Raw genomic sequence first — 15,922 nt, 5'->3', positions numbered from 1 at the left:
TATTGATTCCGCTACCACGGACCACAACGGAATTCGGAATCCATATCGGAATTCTCCGCTAACCGGAAGCCGAACTTTAGACGCCGAACTTAAAACAGAAGTTCGCTCAACACTACTAATAAGCAAGGGACTAACAATGCATAGCGCCACCTATCAGAGTAGCTCCGCCCATTGTGTAGGGGAGGGAGGTGGTTACTGCAGTGCTATTCCCATTCACTTCAGTGGGAGCAGCATTAGCGTAACCAGCTCCATCCACTACAGAATAAATGAAGGTGTGTGGTACCAGCACCATTCTGTAAAAGGCGGTGGGTGGGGGTTAAGAATGGGAACCGTCGATCAGATAGTGATGGCCTATGCTTGTAAAATCCTAGACAACCCCTTTAAAATGGGGAAACTGAAGACATGGAGTGGTCATCTATACACAGTGAAGGCCGTATTGAGCCAACATACACAAAACAGTCACCAAGGTACAAGACGTATGGCTGCCTTCACTATGTGTAGGTGAAGTCTGTCATGTCCATATGGAAACAGCACCTCACCAAGCTAAACACTTACAGTTCACCGACATTTGTGATTTATTGCATATGGCCAGCATAGAAATGCTGAAAAAAGACACACAGTAACACGTAACAGATGAGTCGTAACGTGGAGAACACTTTGGTTTACAGAACGCTTATGTCTGACTGTATATATATATATATTTATATAAAAAGCTTACAATACATTCTGGATCAGTTTAGTGTATGGTACAGTCATTTTCCTCAATGTCTGAATTCAATGTTTTTATTTTTATTTTCTTTAGACGTAGCAAAAACTCCACGTCATGAATGGCTCAAGATTACTCCCATATAAGTAAAAGGTTCCAGGATCCGCTCCAGGAAGCGAGTTATTTACATCAATGCATTGTGGGCTGTGGCTCAGTCTGAATCCCAAGAGAGGACGGCTGTTGACCAGAACTTGTGGTCACCGCCGGCCTTGGGTTTAGACGAGGAGGCATAGAGCTAGCTGGGCGAATTAACGGAGGCGGGGGCTGGTTGAGCGTCGGCCTTGGCTGAACGAACCGAGCTTGCTGCTGTAGAGGCGGAGGCTGACGGTGCAAGGCCGGAGCAGCGGGTAGCGTTGGCCGTAGAAGAGGTGGAGGCTGATTCAAGGCCGTCACCGAAGCAGACGACGCTGGGGCTACGGGTTGCGCTGGAGGAGACTGACCAGCGGGTGGCGCTGTCTGGCTGCTCTGGGTCTGAAACAAAAACAAAAACCATTACAGGAACTGGTTGCCTTACGTACGTTATTTCAGTACATGGGTATACAGTCCATTACGAATTGTTCTTTATAGTTCTAAGCATATACAGTCCATTCAATGGCAGGCAGTTACCACAGTTTATGTTTCTACCTTTTTTTAATTATTTGTATTATCTATTTGCATTTTATATCAGTAATTATAGAATGAAGAAAAAAAAAAAAAGGGGAAAAAATAAAAATAAAATAAAAATTCTCAACTCAATACTGTGGATACACAAACACACCTCATCCTCTTCATCAGTGCTCTTTCCTGATGGTACATGAGAAGTGTTTTTTGTGTCATCCCCTAAAGTAGAAGCATCACCATTAGAGGCCTGGGTTCCTTGTTCTGCTTCCCATTCCTGCAATACCTCCTCTAAGTTAAACCGGCGCCTGTAGTTTACAAAGAAGTTCTTCACTTGACCAACAGTCTTGTTGCCAATTACATCCGCAATAGCTTGAAAATCTTTACCATATTTGCGGACACCTGGAAGGCAAAGTACAATATTCACCAAAGACGATCCACTCATGCGGAGCTTTGTATGTCAATAAATCTGCAAGGGGCGCTCAGCCTAGAGATGGGGAAGGGGGGAGGCTGTTAACCCTACAGGTTCCATAAAGCGTGCCAATGGGAAGATCAAAATAAAAGGGGGGAAAAAAATACATTATACCAGGACACAAGCATATATGGTCCAGCAGTAATAATATGGATATGCATTCATTATAAATGTTATTCATCCTTTTACTGCAAACACTCCTTGCAGCAACCATTTCAGTCCTAAAGACTCCCCAGAAGACTCAGTACACGGAGGGCACTTAGATCCTTTAAGGTTTTATACGCTGTAGATGCAAGATTTCTTGAGCAATGTAAGACAATCCCGAGTAGCATAGGGAAGCAAAACCTCCTGTGACCACGTCAATCCATGTAGCTTCAGGCAGGAAACCTTTAGTCAGGTATTTACTACTGTAATGCCACATGCTAAATAGACTCTCCTTGCCCCTGGTTTCAGAGTTGCCCTCCTGTGTATTCCAGTGCCTTCTTATCATCAGCTGTTCGGGACCATACTGTCAGTATATGCAATATGTACAGCATATGTGGTCACCTCTGGTACACGCGGGAGAACCTGAGGAAAGTAGTGCTCCGCTATTCTGCCAAAAGCAGAAATGTTATTATTTGTCTAGCGTTGCTATCCACAAGACGGGTGATATAGGATGGTGGTTGGAGTCCAGCCACTGAACGAAGTGTTCTGCATCCATGAATAGACATTTGTAACATAGTGCAGGACCTGAGGAAGGGAAAACACGGGATGCACACAGCTGGCACCTGTGTTTTGCAGATTCGCAATTTGGGGACTGCAAACATGGATATGGTCATGTGCATGAGGCATTGGCCTCATAAGAATAAATGGATCTGTGGACTGACATGCCACTACCACTCCATTCAGAGAGGGGACTCAAAAACACTTTGTTCTCAGAATTGCAAGGGGAGTCCAGCGGTCAGAACCTTTTTTAAACTATTATCTAATCCATTCTTGTGAATAGGTGATAATTTATATGGGATAATTCCCTTTTAAAGCGGCTGTATAACGAGATAAGAGTCGCCAGAACCCATCTAAGGGCCCCTTTACACTGGCCGATAATCGCTAACAAGCGTTCCTGATTACCTGCCGGTGTAAAGGTGCCGCAGATTACCCGAGGAACGAGTGAAACGCTCGTCCATCGGGTGATATGATCGTTCATGCGGTCACCTAAATAGTCATTTGCCAGCAGCAGATCATGCCATCTAAATAGCCTCTGCTGCCGGCAAATTGATTCAGTATGATTCAGTAATCATCTGCTATATCTAGCAATGTAAAGGGACCTTAAGGCTACTTTCACATAAGTGGTAAAAGGTATCCGGATAGGGCCAAGCACCGCCAGAGCCCATTGACTATAATGCACTGGTTTCTGTCTGGCCAAAACCTGGCACTTCATTCCCGGAAACCAGCCAGATCCCATCATAGTAAAATGGCGCCAATGGTGAACAGCAGCATCTGGCTAGGCCGGTAGACGGTTTCTCTGCCAGACACCTTTACCGCAGATGTGAAACTAGCCTTACTTACAGGCATAGGTGCTTTGCAGATTTATGGTGAAGTCAGGAGCAGTAGATTTTAGGGGGAAACATGGTCTTGTTCGTGTATATGTCAATCTTTACAAAATGGCACCAATGCTGAAAGAACTGGTATAGGAGCATCAAACCAATCCAAGGCTTTACCCTCAAAACTTTTTTCCTCCTTAAAGGGCTTCTGTCAGCCCACTAAACCGTTTTTTTTTTGTTTACTAATAATCCCTATACTGCGAGCTCTGCATACATAAGTTAAATAATCATTTTGGTTCAGTAGAATTTGATAAAAAGCTATTTTTAAAATATGCAAATTACCTTGCTACCAGCAAGTAGGGCGGCTACTTGCTGGTAGCAGCCGCATCCTCCGATCCCAATGACGCCCCCTCCGCATTGTGATTGACAGGGCCAGGGAAGGGAATCGTTCTCTGCTGGCCCTGCCTGTTAGCATTCAAAATCTGGCGCCTGCGCCGCGGCCGTACCTATCTTCAATCTGCGCAGGCGCACTGAGAGGCAGCCGCTCGCTCCTCAATGCGCCTGGTGTAGATGTGACGTCATCGGCGCAGGCGCATTGAGGATGGAGCGCCGAGCGAGTGGCCGCCTCTCAGTGCGCCTGCGTCGATTGAAGATAGGTACGGCCGCGGCGCAGGCGCCAGATTTTGAATGCTATCTTCAATCTGCGCAGGCGCACTGAGAGGCGGCCGCTCGCTCCTCAATGCGCCTGGTGTAGATGTGACGTCATCGGCGCAGGCGCATTGAGGATGGAGCGCCGAGCGAGTGGCCGCCTCTCAGTGCGCCTGCGCCGATTGAAGACAGGTACGGCCGCGGCGCAGGCGCCAGATTTTGAATGCTAACAGGCAGGGCCAGCAGAGAACGATTCCGTTCCCTGGCCCTGTCAATCACAATGCGGAGGGGGCGTCATTAGGATCGGAGGATGCGGCTGCTACCAGCAAGTAGCCGCCCTACTTGCTGGTAGCAAGGTAATTTGCATATTTTAAAAATAGCTTTTTATCAAATTCTACTGAACCAAAATTATTTTTTAACTTATGTATGCAGAGCTCGCAGTATAGGGATTATTAGTAAACAAACAAAAAAAACAAAAACGGTTTAGTGGGCTGACAGAAGCCCTTTAAAAGGTGTAGCAAAGATAGGTCTTTACCAAATTAGCTCCATTTTCTATCCTGACCTTATGATTTCGGTCAAAACTTCCATCCAACAGTATGAATGGGCATCACCCAAACACATTACTTATCTGCAGACAATTATCTGATCTGTCCTTGGCAGAAAAGTCTGTTGGTCCAAGTGTTCGGCCGACATAAATCTCCCTATAAACTTCCTATAGGGAGATCCAAGCTTCTGTACATCTTTCTGATCGAAAGGGGAAATGGATATAGGCATAAGGGAAACATTTCCTTGTGGCTCATTCACACGACCGTATGAATGGGTCGCATCCGTTCTGCAATTTTGCAGAACGGGTGAGGACCCATTCATTTTAATCGGGCCACAATGCATCCGTAGTTACGTTCCACGGCCCTGCGAAAAAGATATAGCATGTCCTATTCTTGTCCACAATTGCGGACAAGAATAGGCATTTCTACCATTGTGCGGTCCGCAAATTGCAGAATGCCCACGGGTCAGTATCCGTATTTTGTGGATCCACAATTTGCGGACTGCAAAACACTACGGTTGTCTGAATGTAGACTTAGTGGCGGCTTCAAGATCTGATCCTCCCTTGGATTAGAAAAGAAATGCACAGGAGAGAGGACCTACATTTTTTAGACAAATTTATTGTAATTAAGAAAATGCCGCCTTTTAACGTAAATTCAGCGGAGCAGTGAAGGGAAGGATGCGTCAGTCACTATAATGGTAGAAATGTATACTGAAGCCGTAGCGCAGGGATGGGCAAACTGCGGCTCTCCAGCTGTTGTAAAACTACAAATCCCATCATGCCCTGCTGTAGGCTGATAGCTGTAGGCAGACTGGGATTTGTAGTTTTACAACCACTGGACAGCCGCAGTTTGCCCATCCCTGCCCTAGTGGATTATCAACTTTTCTGAGACGACATCTGACCTCCAGGCTGTGAAGACATTTGTGATCTCCTCAGATCCTGATCTACTGGTCACCTACTCTATACCGAGTTAGCTGTGTGTACATGCTATCAGGTCAAGGGTCTGCGAGGTACCCCAATCCACCACAGCCATCCGAATACAGAAGAGAAATACTATAGATCTATGAATAGTACGCAAGTCTGGTACAAGGTAAATGAACAGAGTCCTCTCTGGAGGACAGATTTCCATTGGCCTTGAGGCAGATTTCCACTACACAAAAATATAATCTGCTTTTTGGGAGCCTGGAAAACATGGATGTGACCAAGTTAAAGAAATTCTCCCTTGAATAATGTACAAAAAGAAAATCATACATAATCTAGTACATGTGTGTGTGTGTGTCCTTTCTGCTGCAGCTGAAGGATGGAACTGAGCATGTGCGTCCATCTCAGTGAGCAGGACAGAGAAATTAAGAGCAAACAGATGGCGCTATACAGATAGAATTCAGTGTATAACTCAATAGCTTTTACATTTTTAATTACATGCAATTTCAAAAGTATTCAGATCCAGGTGCTGGTTTGAAAAATGTAGAATATTTTTCGTGGGACAACCCGTTTATGCTTTAGAGCAGGCCTCCTGATCAAAGTGGGCAGAACATGTGCTGCCAACACCTTGGTAGTTACTCATTTTGGTGCTTCCCTTCTGCAGGTAAAAAGGCTGCAAAGAAGTTGCACATAAAAACGGACAACTGGTGGACATCGGGGGGGGGATACTGGACTGACTGCTGAAGTCTTCTCAATTTCAATATCCTAATGGACAAGAGAGCAGAGCAGGACAACAGATGCTCTCTGCGGTAATATAATTCCACACTGTAGTGCAGATCAAGATTTGGTAAAACAAAATCAAATTAAGCGTTCTGTGACGCACAACCCATGGCGCCAAAAAGCCACCCTCATAATAGGTGCAGATTGCATCCCCCGAAACGACAAAACGATTTCAGAGCACAGTGCCTGTGTGTACTATAGGAGACAGGAGACTGCAGTCTGGTACCCGACACTGCTTGTGACATTTGTCTTTCATTTTGTCACATTCTCTTTTTGTCACATGTCATTTTTTTTGCGGTGTGGACAGACCACGGACCCATTCAAGTTGAATGGGTCCGGCCCGCTGCACGGATGTTGCCGTGCATTGGGGGACCGCAATTGCTGTCCCCAATGCACGGAACGGCCGTGTGCATGAGGCCTTATCTTAATACTTAGGCGGAGTTTGATCAGCGATTGCGAGACAAAAACCCAGACGTGGAGCCTATACAGATCAGGTATAATGGGAAAATTTGCACCCGTTCTGCGTTTTCGACCTGGTTTTGGCTGACAGTCCCTCAAACATTCACAGCACATCCTTAGCGAGCCTGCATATTCTGCAAACACATGAGGGAAGATTTAGGCCGAGTTCACACTTCAGTTATGCGGTCAGTGATATAGCGAGCCAAAACCAGGTGCGGGTCAAAAACACAGAACAGATGAATATCTTTCCATTATACCTAATCTCTGTGGAGGCTTCACCACTGGTTTTGTCTCCCACCTGGTGTGCATACTTCTTTAAGAAATCCCATCCACACACACACTGCACAAAAAAACAAGCGTAAACCGTAAAATGGCCTGCGGTAAGGATCTGAAATCAGATCATCGTTGAGAAGTTGCCAATGTAGGTTTTGCTGCCCTCTGTCAAACACAGTATAAAAGATTCTCCTTGCCCCAGCAGAATGAATGCTGTTTAGGGAGTGGAGCATATGTACTTTGACATACCTACACACCTTAGGGCTCATTCAGACGGCCGTATGTTACTTTCCGCATCTGATCAACAATTTTGCGGTTAGATATGGACCCATCTGCTTCTATAGGGCGCTAAAAGATGTGGATAGCATTCTCCACTTGCTGTAATGTATTATAAAAATCGACAAAACTCCTCTATGGATATACATAGATATCCGAATACAGCACAGAGTAAAAGAATACACTGAATACAGAGAAATTCATAGAAATATTTTGCTGGGAAATTAACAAGCATCTTTTATAAAGTGTTAAAAGTACTAATTAAACACACTGAGATTACCGGGGTTCCTCATAGACAACATTTCAATCACCTAGCCAAATGTATGATCGCTGGGTAGCTGACTAAGCAATACGGTCACTGCTAGGCCCAATGTAGGACTGCAGAACTGTGTCACCTGGACAACATATACTTCAGACATATCCATCAGGTCTCATTCTACATAAAAAATAAAAATAAATAAAAAAGTACAGAAAGTGAATCAAAATCTACTATAATACCAAGAGTAAACTGGCAACCTTCATCCTTAAATGTTCACTAAACTAGTACAGGTGAATACAAGAAACTTTGCAAGTAATGTATCTCATCAGAGAAAGTCTCTCTCTTCCTATAGCAGCTCACCCCTCCTCTCCATAAACTTCTATGGACAGCAGTAATCTGAGAGTCTGTTTTATTTACTCGATTTATCGGAGAATTTCCAGTGAACAGCCTGAAGTGGAGAATAAAGCATTCCTTTGTGTGTGTGTGTGTGTTCCGTTCTTGGTGCGGTGTCCAGACAGACGCCACGGCTCTTATTCTAGGGGGGAATAAGAGGAGGAGTTGTACAAAGTGAAGTTCTAAGAAAATATGTTCCACTTGTGATATGATGGGATATACAAGTTACTTACTAATTTATACATGTCAGGAGGAGGGGGGGGGGGGGGGGGAGACAGGTCCCGTCCAAGGCGAACCTAACAAGTGATTTCTGTGGCCCTATTTGACAGAGGAAGAGAAGCTGAACTCAGTGATTATATAAAGTTTATTAGATTTGGAGCAGGATTTCTGAGTAAAAAGCGGAGTAAATCCTGACAGGACTCCAAGCGGAGAGAACAAGACTCCTGATTGCCCCACCCACACACAGTAATGTAAAACAGATAAAAAAAACAAAAATGTAAGACAAGGAGATGATAGGCTCACAGCTGGGAGGTAGGTGAATGGAAAAGAAGAGCGGACGGTGTAAGTGGGCGCCAAAGCAATAGTGGTATCTGGACCACAAAGATAAAAGTGGTGACTCAGTGCAGCACACACACATACTGTATGGGACGCAGACACAGAGTGTGAGGCGCTCGTACAAGCACAAATCAATTCCGTTTGATAGTAAGTAATCACAGTAGGGTACGCACTCCACACGAGAGGATGGGGGTGGTTAATAAAAAGATCAGAACACGTACTTGTCCCCCACACCTCATGCGCCATTCTCACCTGCCTGGCGTTAATCCAGCAGTCATCCATGATGGAACACAGGATAGATCTTTATTATGTTTTCAACGCGTTTCAGGGAGTTATTCTCCCCTCCATCAGGAGTAAAAAAACAGCAAACTATACAACAGTGCAACTATTGGCACTTCTAGAATGTGTACCGTGCTCAAATCCGCCGGATTCGGGAGAAACACATGGGTTGTGTCACTTCCGGGGTAAGAACGGGTGTGCATATAAAACTTTCCACAATGGAACACATCATCCTAGATATATTACCAAATCGCACTGAATGACCAAATGAGTCAGTTTCAAAGTTTCTGAAGTTTTAAAAAGGGCCAATATAGCTACTTCTAAAATCAATGTTAGAGACCTCTATGGGCCAACGAGGATAGGAATCGCTGAGGACGCCACTTCTGGGGGTAACCGGAAGTGTGGGGAGCGTTCAAAAGGTAGAAAGAATAAATCTAATAGAAATATCTGAACGCCAGAAGCAGGCATATAAATAGAAGCTGCGGTTTAGGGTGGAACCCAAGAAGGCCCTTCGGGTCCATTCACATGTCCGTAAGTGTTTTGCGGATCCGCAAAACACGGACATCGGCAACGTTCATTCCGCAATTTGCGGACTGCACATCGCTGTCACTATATTGAAAATGCCTAATCTTGCGGACAAGAATAGGACAAGTTCTATTTTTTTGCAGAAACGGAAGCACGGATGCGGAAGTCCGGATCCGGACAGCACATTCCAGCCCCATTGAAAATATATGGGTCTGCACCCGTTCCGCAAAATTGCAGAACGGATGCGGACCCATTTTGCAGACGTGTGAATGGACCCTAACTGTAAGGCCTCTTTCACACGGGCGTTGTAATGCGTTTTGCACTCGCGTGAGAAAAATCGCGCATGTTTGGTACCCAAACCCGAACTTTTTCACAGAAGTTCGGGCTTGGGATCGGTGTTCTGTAGATTGTATTATTTTCCCTTATAACATGGTTATAAGGGAAAATAATAGCATTCTGAATACAGAATGCATAGTAAAACAGCGCTGGAGGGGTTAAAAAATAAATAAATAATAATTTAACTCACCTTAGTCCACTTGATCGCGTAGCCGGCATCTCCTTCTGTCTCCTTTACTGAACAGGACCTGTGGTGAGCATTCATTATAGGTCAAGGACCTATGATGACGTCACTCCGGTCCATCACATGGTACGTCACATGGTCTTTTACCATGGTGATTCACCATGGTAAAAGATCATGTGACGTACCATGTGATGACCAGAATGACGTCATCAAAGGTCCTTGACCTATAATGAATGCTCACCACAGGTCCTATTCAACAAAGGAGACAGAAGGAGATGCCGGCTACGCGATCAGGTGGACTAAGGTGAGTTAATTTTATTTTTATTTTTTTTTAACCCCTCCAGCGCTGTTTTACTATGCATTCTGTATTCAGAATGCTATTATTTTCCCTTATAACCATGTTATAAGGGAAAATAATAATGATCGGGTCTCCATCCCGATCGTCTCCTAGCAACTGTGCGTGAAAATCTCACCGCATCCGCACTTGCTTGCGGATGCTTGCGATTTTCACGCAACCCCATTCACTTCTATGGGGCCTGCGTTGCGTGAAAAACGCAGAATATAGAGCATGCTGCGATTTTCACGCAAAGCACAAGTGATGCGTGAAAATCCCAGCTTATGTGAACAGCCCCATAGAAATGAATGGGTCGGTATTCAGTGCGGGTGCAATGCGTTCACCTACCGCATCGCATCTGTGCGGAATACTCGCCCGTGTGAAAGGGGACTAATGGGACATTTAGAATCCCTCAGACCAGTATCCAATAACAAAGAAATGTGCAGTTCCTACCATACATGGTATACGGAGTTACAGACTACATGTAATATATGGATTATAAGTAGACCTGTTGTTCTATACTTAGTTGTTATAAAAAACAAACAAGAAACAAAACAAACAAAAAACCTTAAAAAGGGGTTCTCCAGGAATTAGGAAAATGAAAATACTTAATTACTTCATTCCCAAATACCTTTCATTAGTTAGAATGGCTCATTTTGTCTGAGGAGCAATCAGGGAAAATAAAATGGGCGCCGTCCTATTAGTACACACAGAACCTGTCTTAATCACATAGGAGGACAAGTTACTTCACAACACTGAGCTAAAGAGCTGCCTCATCCTCCTCTCTGCTCTACTTGGCAGGGATTTTGGTCCTGAATACAGATAAGATCTTCAGCTGAATTTCTGTAGGAATGGAGCTCATGAGGAGACATGAAGTACTGAGAGGACGGACAGGACAGACTGTGGTAATGGAGAATGCATACAAGAGCTGTAGCTCATCAGCCAAATCCCCACCCCTCTCTGTACTTCCTGTCTCCTCATGAACTCCATTCCTACAGAGATTCAGCTGAAGATCTTCTCAGCTGTATTCAGGATCATAATCCCTGACAAGCAGAGCAGAGAGGAGGATGAGGCAGCTCTTTAGCTCAGTGTTGTGAAGTAACTTGTCCTCCTGTGTGATTAGAACAGCTTGTGTGTCTACTAATAGGACGGCGGCCATTTTATTTCTCCCAATGATTGATTGCTCCCCAGACAAAATGAGCCATTATATCTAATGAAATTTGGGAATATATTTTATAATAAGGTCATATTTAAGCATTTTTCAGTAATTTTATTTTCTTAATACCTGGAGAACCCCTTTAAGGGGCCCATAAATATATGCACTGTAAGAAATCCATAAAAAAATTATGTCAACATACAAAATAACAAAAAACACAGTCTGTCCTCCTAAGTAATGGATATTTGAAAAGAAAATTGGCTTATGACGAGAACGTATATAAGTACATAAAAAATATGGTGGACAAGGCCTGTTCAAATAATCAAGGAGTATTAAAAGTATATCTAGACACACACATAGCCGGACTTGCTGATAGTTTGTAGGATGATCTACACACATCATCGTGATTGACAGCCTTCTGTGCACACACCGACATAGTGAGATCATAGGTTAAAGAGTCAATGTATTCAAAGACCACGGCACTCAATAGTTACGGTGCATTAACTTTTTGTATTTTATTTTATTTAATCCATCCTGGAAATTATTTATAGCCACTGGCCAACGTTTCGGTCTAACCTAGACCTTGTTCACAGCCTGGTGTGTACATAGAAAGGAATCGAAAAAACATAAGGTTACATGTCAAAAAAGGTTCATAAGTGATATTACAAAGTCATAAAAAAAAGGTCTTAACATGATTCCCAAAGTAGAGATGGTAGCTTAATTTACATTAAGCTACCCCTTTAAAATACCCAACCCTGTCCGTTTGCACGAATGCGTTCAAATCCACATTGATTAGAAGGAGTGTTCTGTGCAGAACTCCAGCACCAAAGATATAAACCTCAAATCCATTACGCCGGGCTAAAAATAATTTGAAAAAGCCTCACATTAACACTGAGGGTTCTGTCCACTTTCTGGGCCGCATTATGGGTACGGCTACACGGCGACAGCAAGTCAAAGAAAACAAAAAGGGTATGGCTACCATCGCGCAACATTTCATACAGTGTATGTCAATGGTGTCGCAATGTAACGTGCTGTGACAGTCGAAAAAAAGCCATTCAAGTCGGCAGCACCATTTAAGTACATTAGATGAAATGTCGCCATGTAGCCATAACCTCAGCTGATCGACGTCTCGCTGGGTCTGCATCGGAATAGTCTTTATTCAGTAGAAAAATCAGTAAATGTGAATTGGGGCCAATTTGGAAGATACTGAGTAGGCACAGCAAAGCAGATGTCACCATCACCCGCTTCGGTCCCAGTGCCTTCTATGCTCAGGTCACATGGAAACACTATTGGAGGGCTATTCACTTACCTGTGGTCTAGTGCTGGGTGTGCAGTGACATGGTAAATGTCCTTTACAAAGGGCATTGGAGTGGATCAAAGGCGTTAAAAGGAACTAGTGTCATTGTTGCATAGACTACTATGATGTATCCCATTTGACTTTCTTTTTTTGAATATTGTACAGATGCGTGTCATTATGGGGGAAGGGTGTTCAAGATTCAGTTTGCATTATCATCTACTCTAGTGAAGCTGCCTCCATCTGTACGGAGGGCAACATAAGGACTACCCCCGTGTTGCAGACAAGTTTCTTCCGTAAGACATTATATGGCCCAAGAGAAAATCTCCTCATCACTTACCTTGTACTGCGAGAAGCTGTTCTTCGGTCGTCCATCGGGCATTTATTTTCTGATTTGACTGAAACATGAAAAAAATAATAATAATGAAATAAAATAAGAAAGGGCTGATAGAAAGAGCTACAATTCACTGGATCAAGCCAGGGATGATGGCACGGGCTGACACACAGGCTGGTCATGTTACCTCTGCCGGTTTGAACTCTTCTATGCCCCCTTCCAGCTTTTGCTTAAGTGCACTGTTAACTTGCTTAGTGTTCTGAACCTTTAAATGAAAGCGTACAGTCAGTCACAGCAAAAACGAGAGAGAAAACAAAATCCTATGCCAACAAACATGAACACATAAGCAGCATGTCCTCCCAATTACACGTTAGATGGGCAATCTTCATACACTTGGATGCAAGCAGGATTCAGGTATAAATATGGTTTAAGCAGAAGGTGATGAAGTAAAAAAATTAATAAAAAATTAAAAATTTTTAAAAAAACTGTCATGCACTCACGTCAGTTCAAAGGGATTGTCTCATCACAGACAAACCCTTTAATAGATCTATGGTGCGAAAGCAAGAGGTGCTGCAGTCTCCTATGGGCAGGCTGTAAAAAAGGGGTTCCAGGGGGGAGCCCTTTCTATGACACCAGTACTTAGGCTACTTTCACACTAGCGGCAGGACAGATCCGACAGGCTGTTCATCCTGTCAGATCCATCCTGCCGCTATTTCGCCATGCCGCCGCTCCGTCCTCATTGACTATAATGGGAATGGGGACGGGAGCGGAGATCCGGCACAGCACGGCGAAAGGCCGTCGGACTAAAAGTACTGCATGTCCGACTTTTTAGTCCGGCGGCCTCTCACAGTGAAGTGCCGTGCTGCGCCGGAGCTCTGCCCCCTCCCCATTATAGTCAATGGGGACGGAGCGGCGGTCCGGTGAAAATAGCGGCAGGACGGATCCGACAGGGTAAACAGCCTGTCGGATCCGTCCTGCCGCTATTGTGAAAGTACCCTTAGAAACACCCAGAAAATATTAAAAATTAACAATCCAACTATGGAGACTGTGGTCCTGGAAGCAACAGACATGCGATGTTCAGCTAAACATGATCTCTCTGCCTTTTCTACAGACTAAGGGTTCATTCAGACGTCCGCAAGTGTTCGCAAAACACGGACACCGGGCCAGGTGCATTCCGCATTTTGCGGACCACATATGGACGGTACTTTAAATAGAAATGCCTTTTCTTTTCTGTGTCTGCGGGCAAGAATAGGACATGTTCTATTTTTTTTTTGCGGAATGGGAGTGCTGTCCGCATCTTTTCCGGCACCATTGAAAATGAATGGGTCCGGACCCGTTCTGCAACGTTGCAGAACAGATCCGGACCCATTTTGCGGACGTATGAATGGACCCAAAAAAAAAAAAAAAAAAGACCATTAATAAATCAAAAATGCCCACCTGACGTTTCAAGGATATCAATTCCATATCCAACTGACGGAGTATAGTACTGGCAGCGTTCGGACCACAGGACACTGCTACAACGTCATCCTTAATTATATACATTCCCTTTGGAGGACGAAATTTAGACCTCTGGGAGTGGTGACGATGCTGTAAACTTTGGTATTCTCTTCTACCAAGAGCAACCTTCACAGGCTGAATACAGGTATCTGCACTGGGCTGAAAAAAAAAGCGAATAACATTTTTTTTAGTATCACACATAATTTAGGAATGTGCATTAACTCAAGATTTCCATCTGAAAACAGACGGTACTTCCAGGTAATCCCATATGGCCTTTTAAAGGGTGTATTCCTCATTCTAGGGCAGTGAGGAGGGCAGAGTAGAATTTTAATTGGATGAAGTGGTTGTGGAAATCCGGTCTAGAGGCACCTAGGATTTAGAGGAGGAAAATAAGAAAAAAAAAATAAGAAAAATTCATCAGACCCCCATTCTTCATCAGACCTCAGATCAGGTCCCAAAAATTAGACCTCCTAGGCTCCATCAGACCCCAAAAAATAAGAAAAAATAAATAAATATAAAGTCTTCATCAGACCTCAGATCAAGCACGTGAAGTAAGTCTGCAATAACGAGGTTGTGCAATAATGATCATGGGGATTCTAGCGTCAGGACCACAAGCGATCATACATTTAATGATATTTTCTCATTGGATAATTCAATCAGATATCACACATACAGTACAGAGCATTACGCACCTCTTTTTTTGCTTCTTTTTTAGGGTCATAATCACTGTCATTTCCATCCTTTGGATGATGACTTTCCTCAAGGTCCTCATCGCTGAATGCAAACACAAAATCATTGAAAAAATATATAAAAATCCGAGATCTGCTTAGGTCCCCTGGTGTTAGGAGACTCATAGGGAACAAAGTATAAGATACAGCTGTACAAAGCAAGTGAATGGGGATTTGAGGGCCGGTTTTAAAAATGTATAAATAGGGTATGCTGCTGACTGTAAGTGAAGAGAGTTAACCCCATGACAAATCGTCATTCAAAGGGAAATGTTTTTTAAGAATCTGCAAAGTGTGTACATGTCCAAGTTGTACTCATCACCTGCACATACACCCACTAGAAGCACCTGGCTGATATTATGTAGGCTCCCACTGCACTCTGACACGTCAATTTGGGGGGGTACTCTCTCTCCTTGGGGAGAGAACGCCTTAATCTGGGTGAGCAGACTTCTAGACCCTACATGCCGCTGCATGGACTCCACAAGACCTCGAACGATGTCCCGTAGCATCTGGCATTAAGACGTTAGCAGTAGATCCTTTAATTTTCCATAATAACCATAGAGAATACTGCTGCCATAAAGGAGTGTACTTGATCTGTACAGTGTTCAGGTAGGTGGTACGGGTCAAATCCATGTCAGGATCCAAAGCTTCCCAGCAGAACACTGCCCAGAGTATCACACTGCCTCCGCCAGCTTGTAATCTTCCCATGGTGCGATCTCGTCCCCAGGAGAGCGATGCGCTGTCCATACCATGTAAAAGAAAAGGTGATTCATATCCACCAGTAACTTTTGCAAT

At 44.0% G+C, this 15,922-nt stretch overlaps 1 protein-coding gene across 5 annotated transcripts in view; it reads right to left on the bottom strand.

The window, feature by feature from the left end:
- Nucleotides 1-808: 808 nt before the first annotated feature.
- The window catches only part of RCOR3 (REST corepressor 3), a 35,414-nt gene continuing 20,300 nt past the window's right edge, over nt 809-15,922 (bottom strand). For 4 of the 5 annotated variants that reach the window (XM_040430379.1, XM_040430380.1, XM_040430381.1 and 1 more), the window contains 6 exons: nt 15,095-15,176; nt 14,343-14,561; nt 13,093-13,170; nt 12,912-12,969; nt 1,524-1,765; nt 896-1,237 (listed from right to left, as the gene is read on the bottom strand). In XM_040430379.1, the coding sequence (XP_040286313.1) occupies nt 896-1,237; nt 1,524-1,765; nt 12,912-12,969; nt 13,093-13,170; nt 14,343-14,561; nt 15,095-15,176 (1,021 nt within the window). Of the gene's footprint in view, nt 1,238-1,523; nt 1,766-12,911; nt 12,970-13,092; nt 13,171-14,342; nt 14,562-15,094; nt 15,177-15,922 lie in introns of all 5 variants that reach the window. The other variant, XM_040430378.1, reaches the window with a different exon arrangement.

The sequence above is a fragment of the Bufo bufo genome, chromosome 4 (assembly GCF_905171765.1).
Source record: "Bufo bufo chromosome 4, aBufBuf1.1, whole genome shotgun sequence".
NCBI lineage: Eukaryota > Metazoa > Chordata > Amphibia > Anura > Bufonidae > Bufo > Bufo bufo.
Note: the sequence above shows the minus strand (reverse complement) of the source record. Positions and strands in the feature narration are given on the sequence as shown.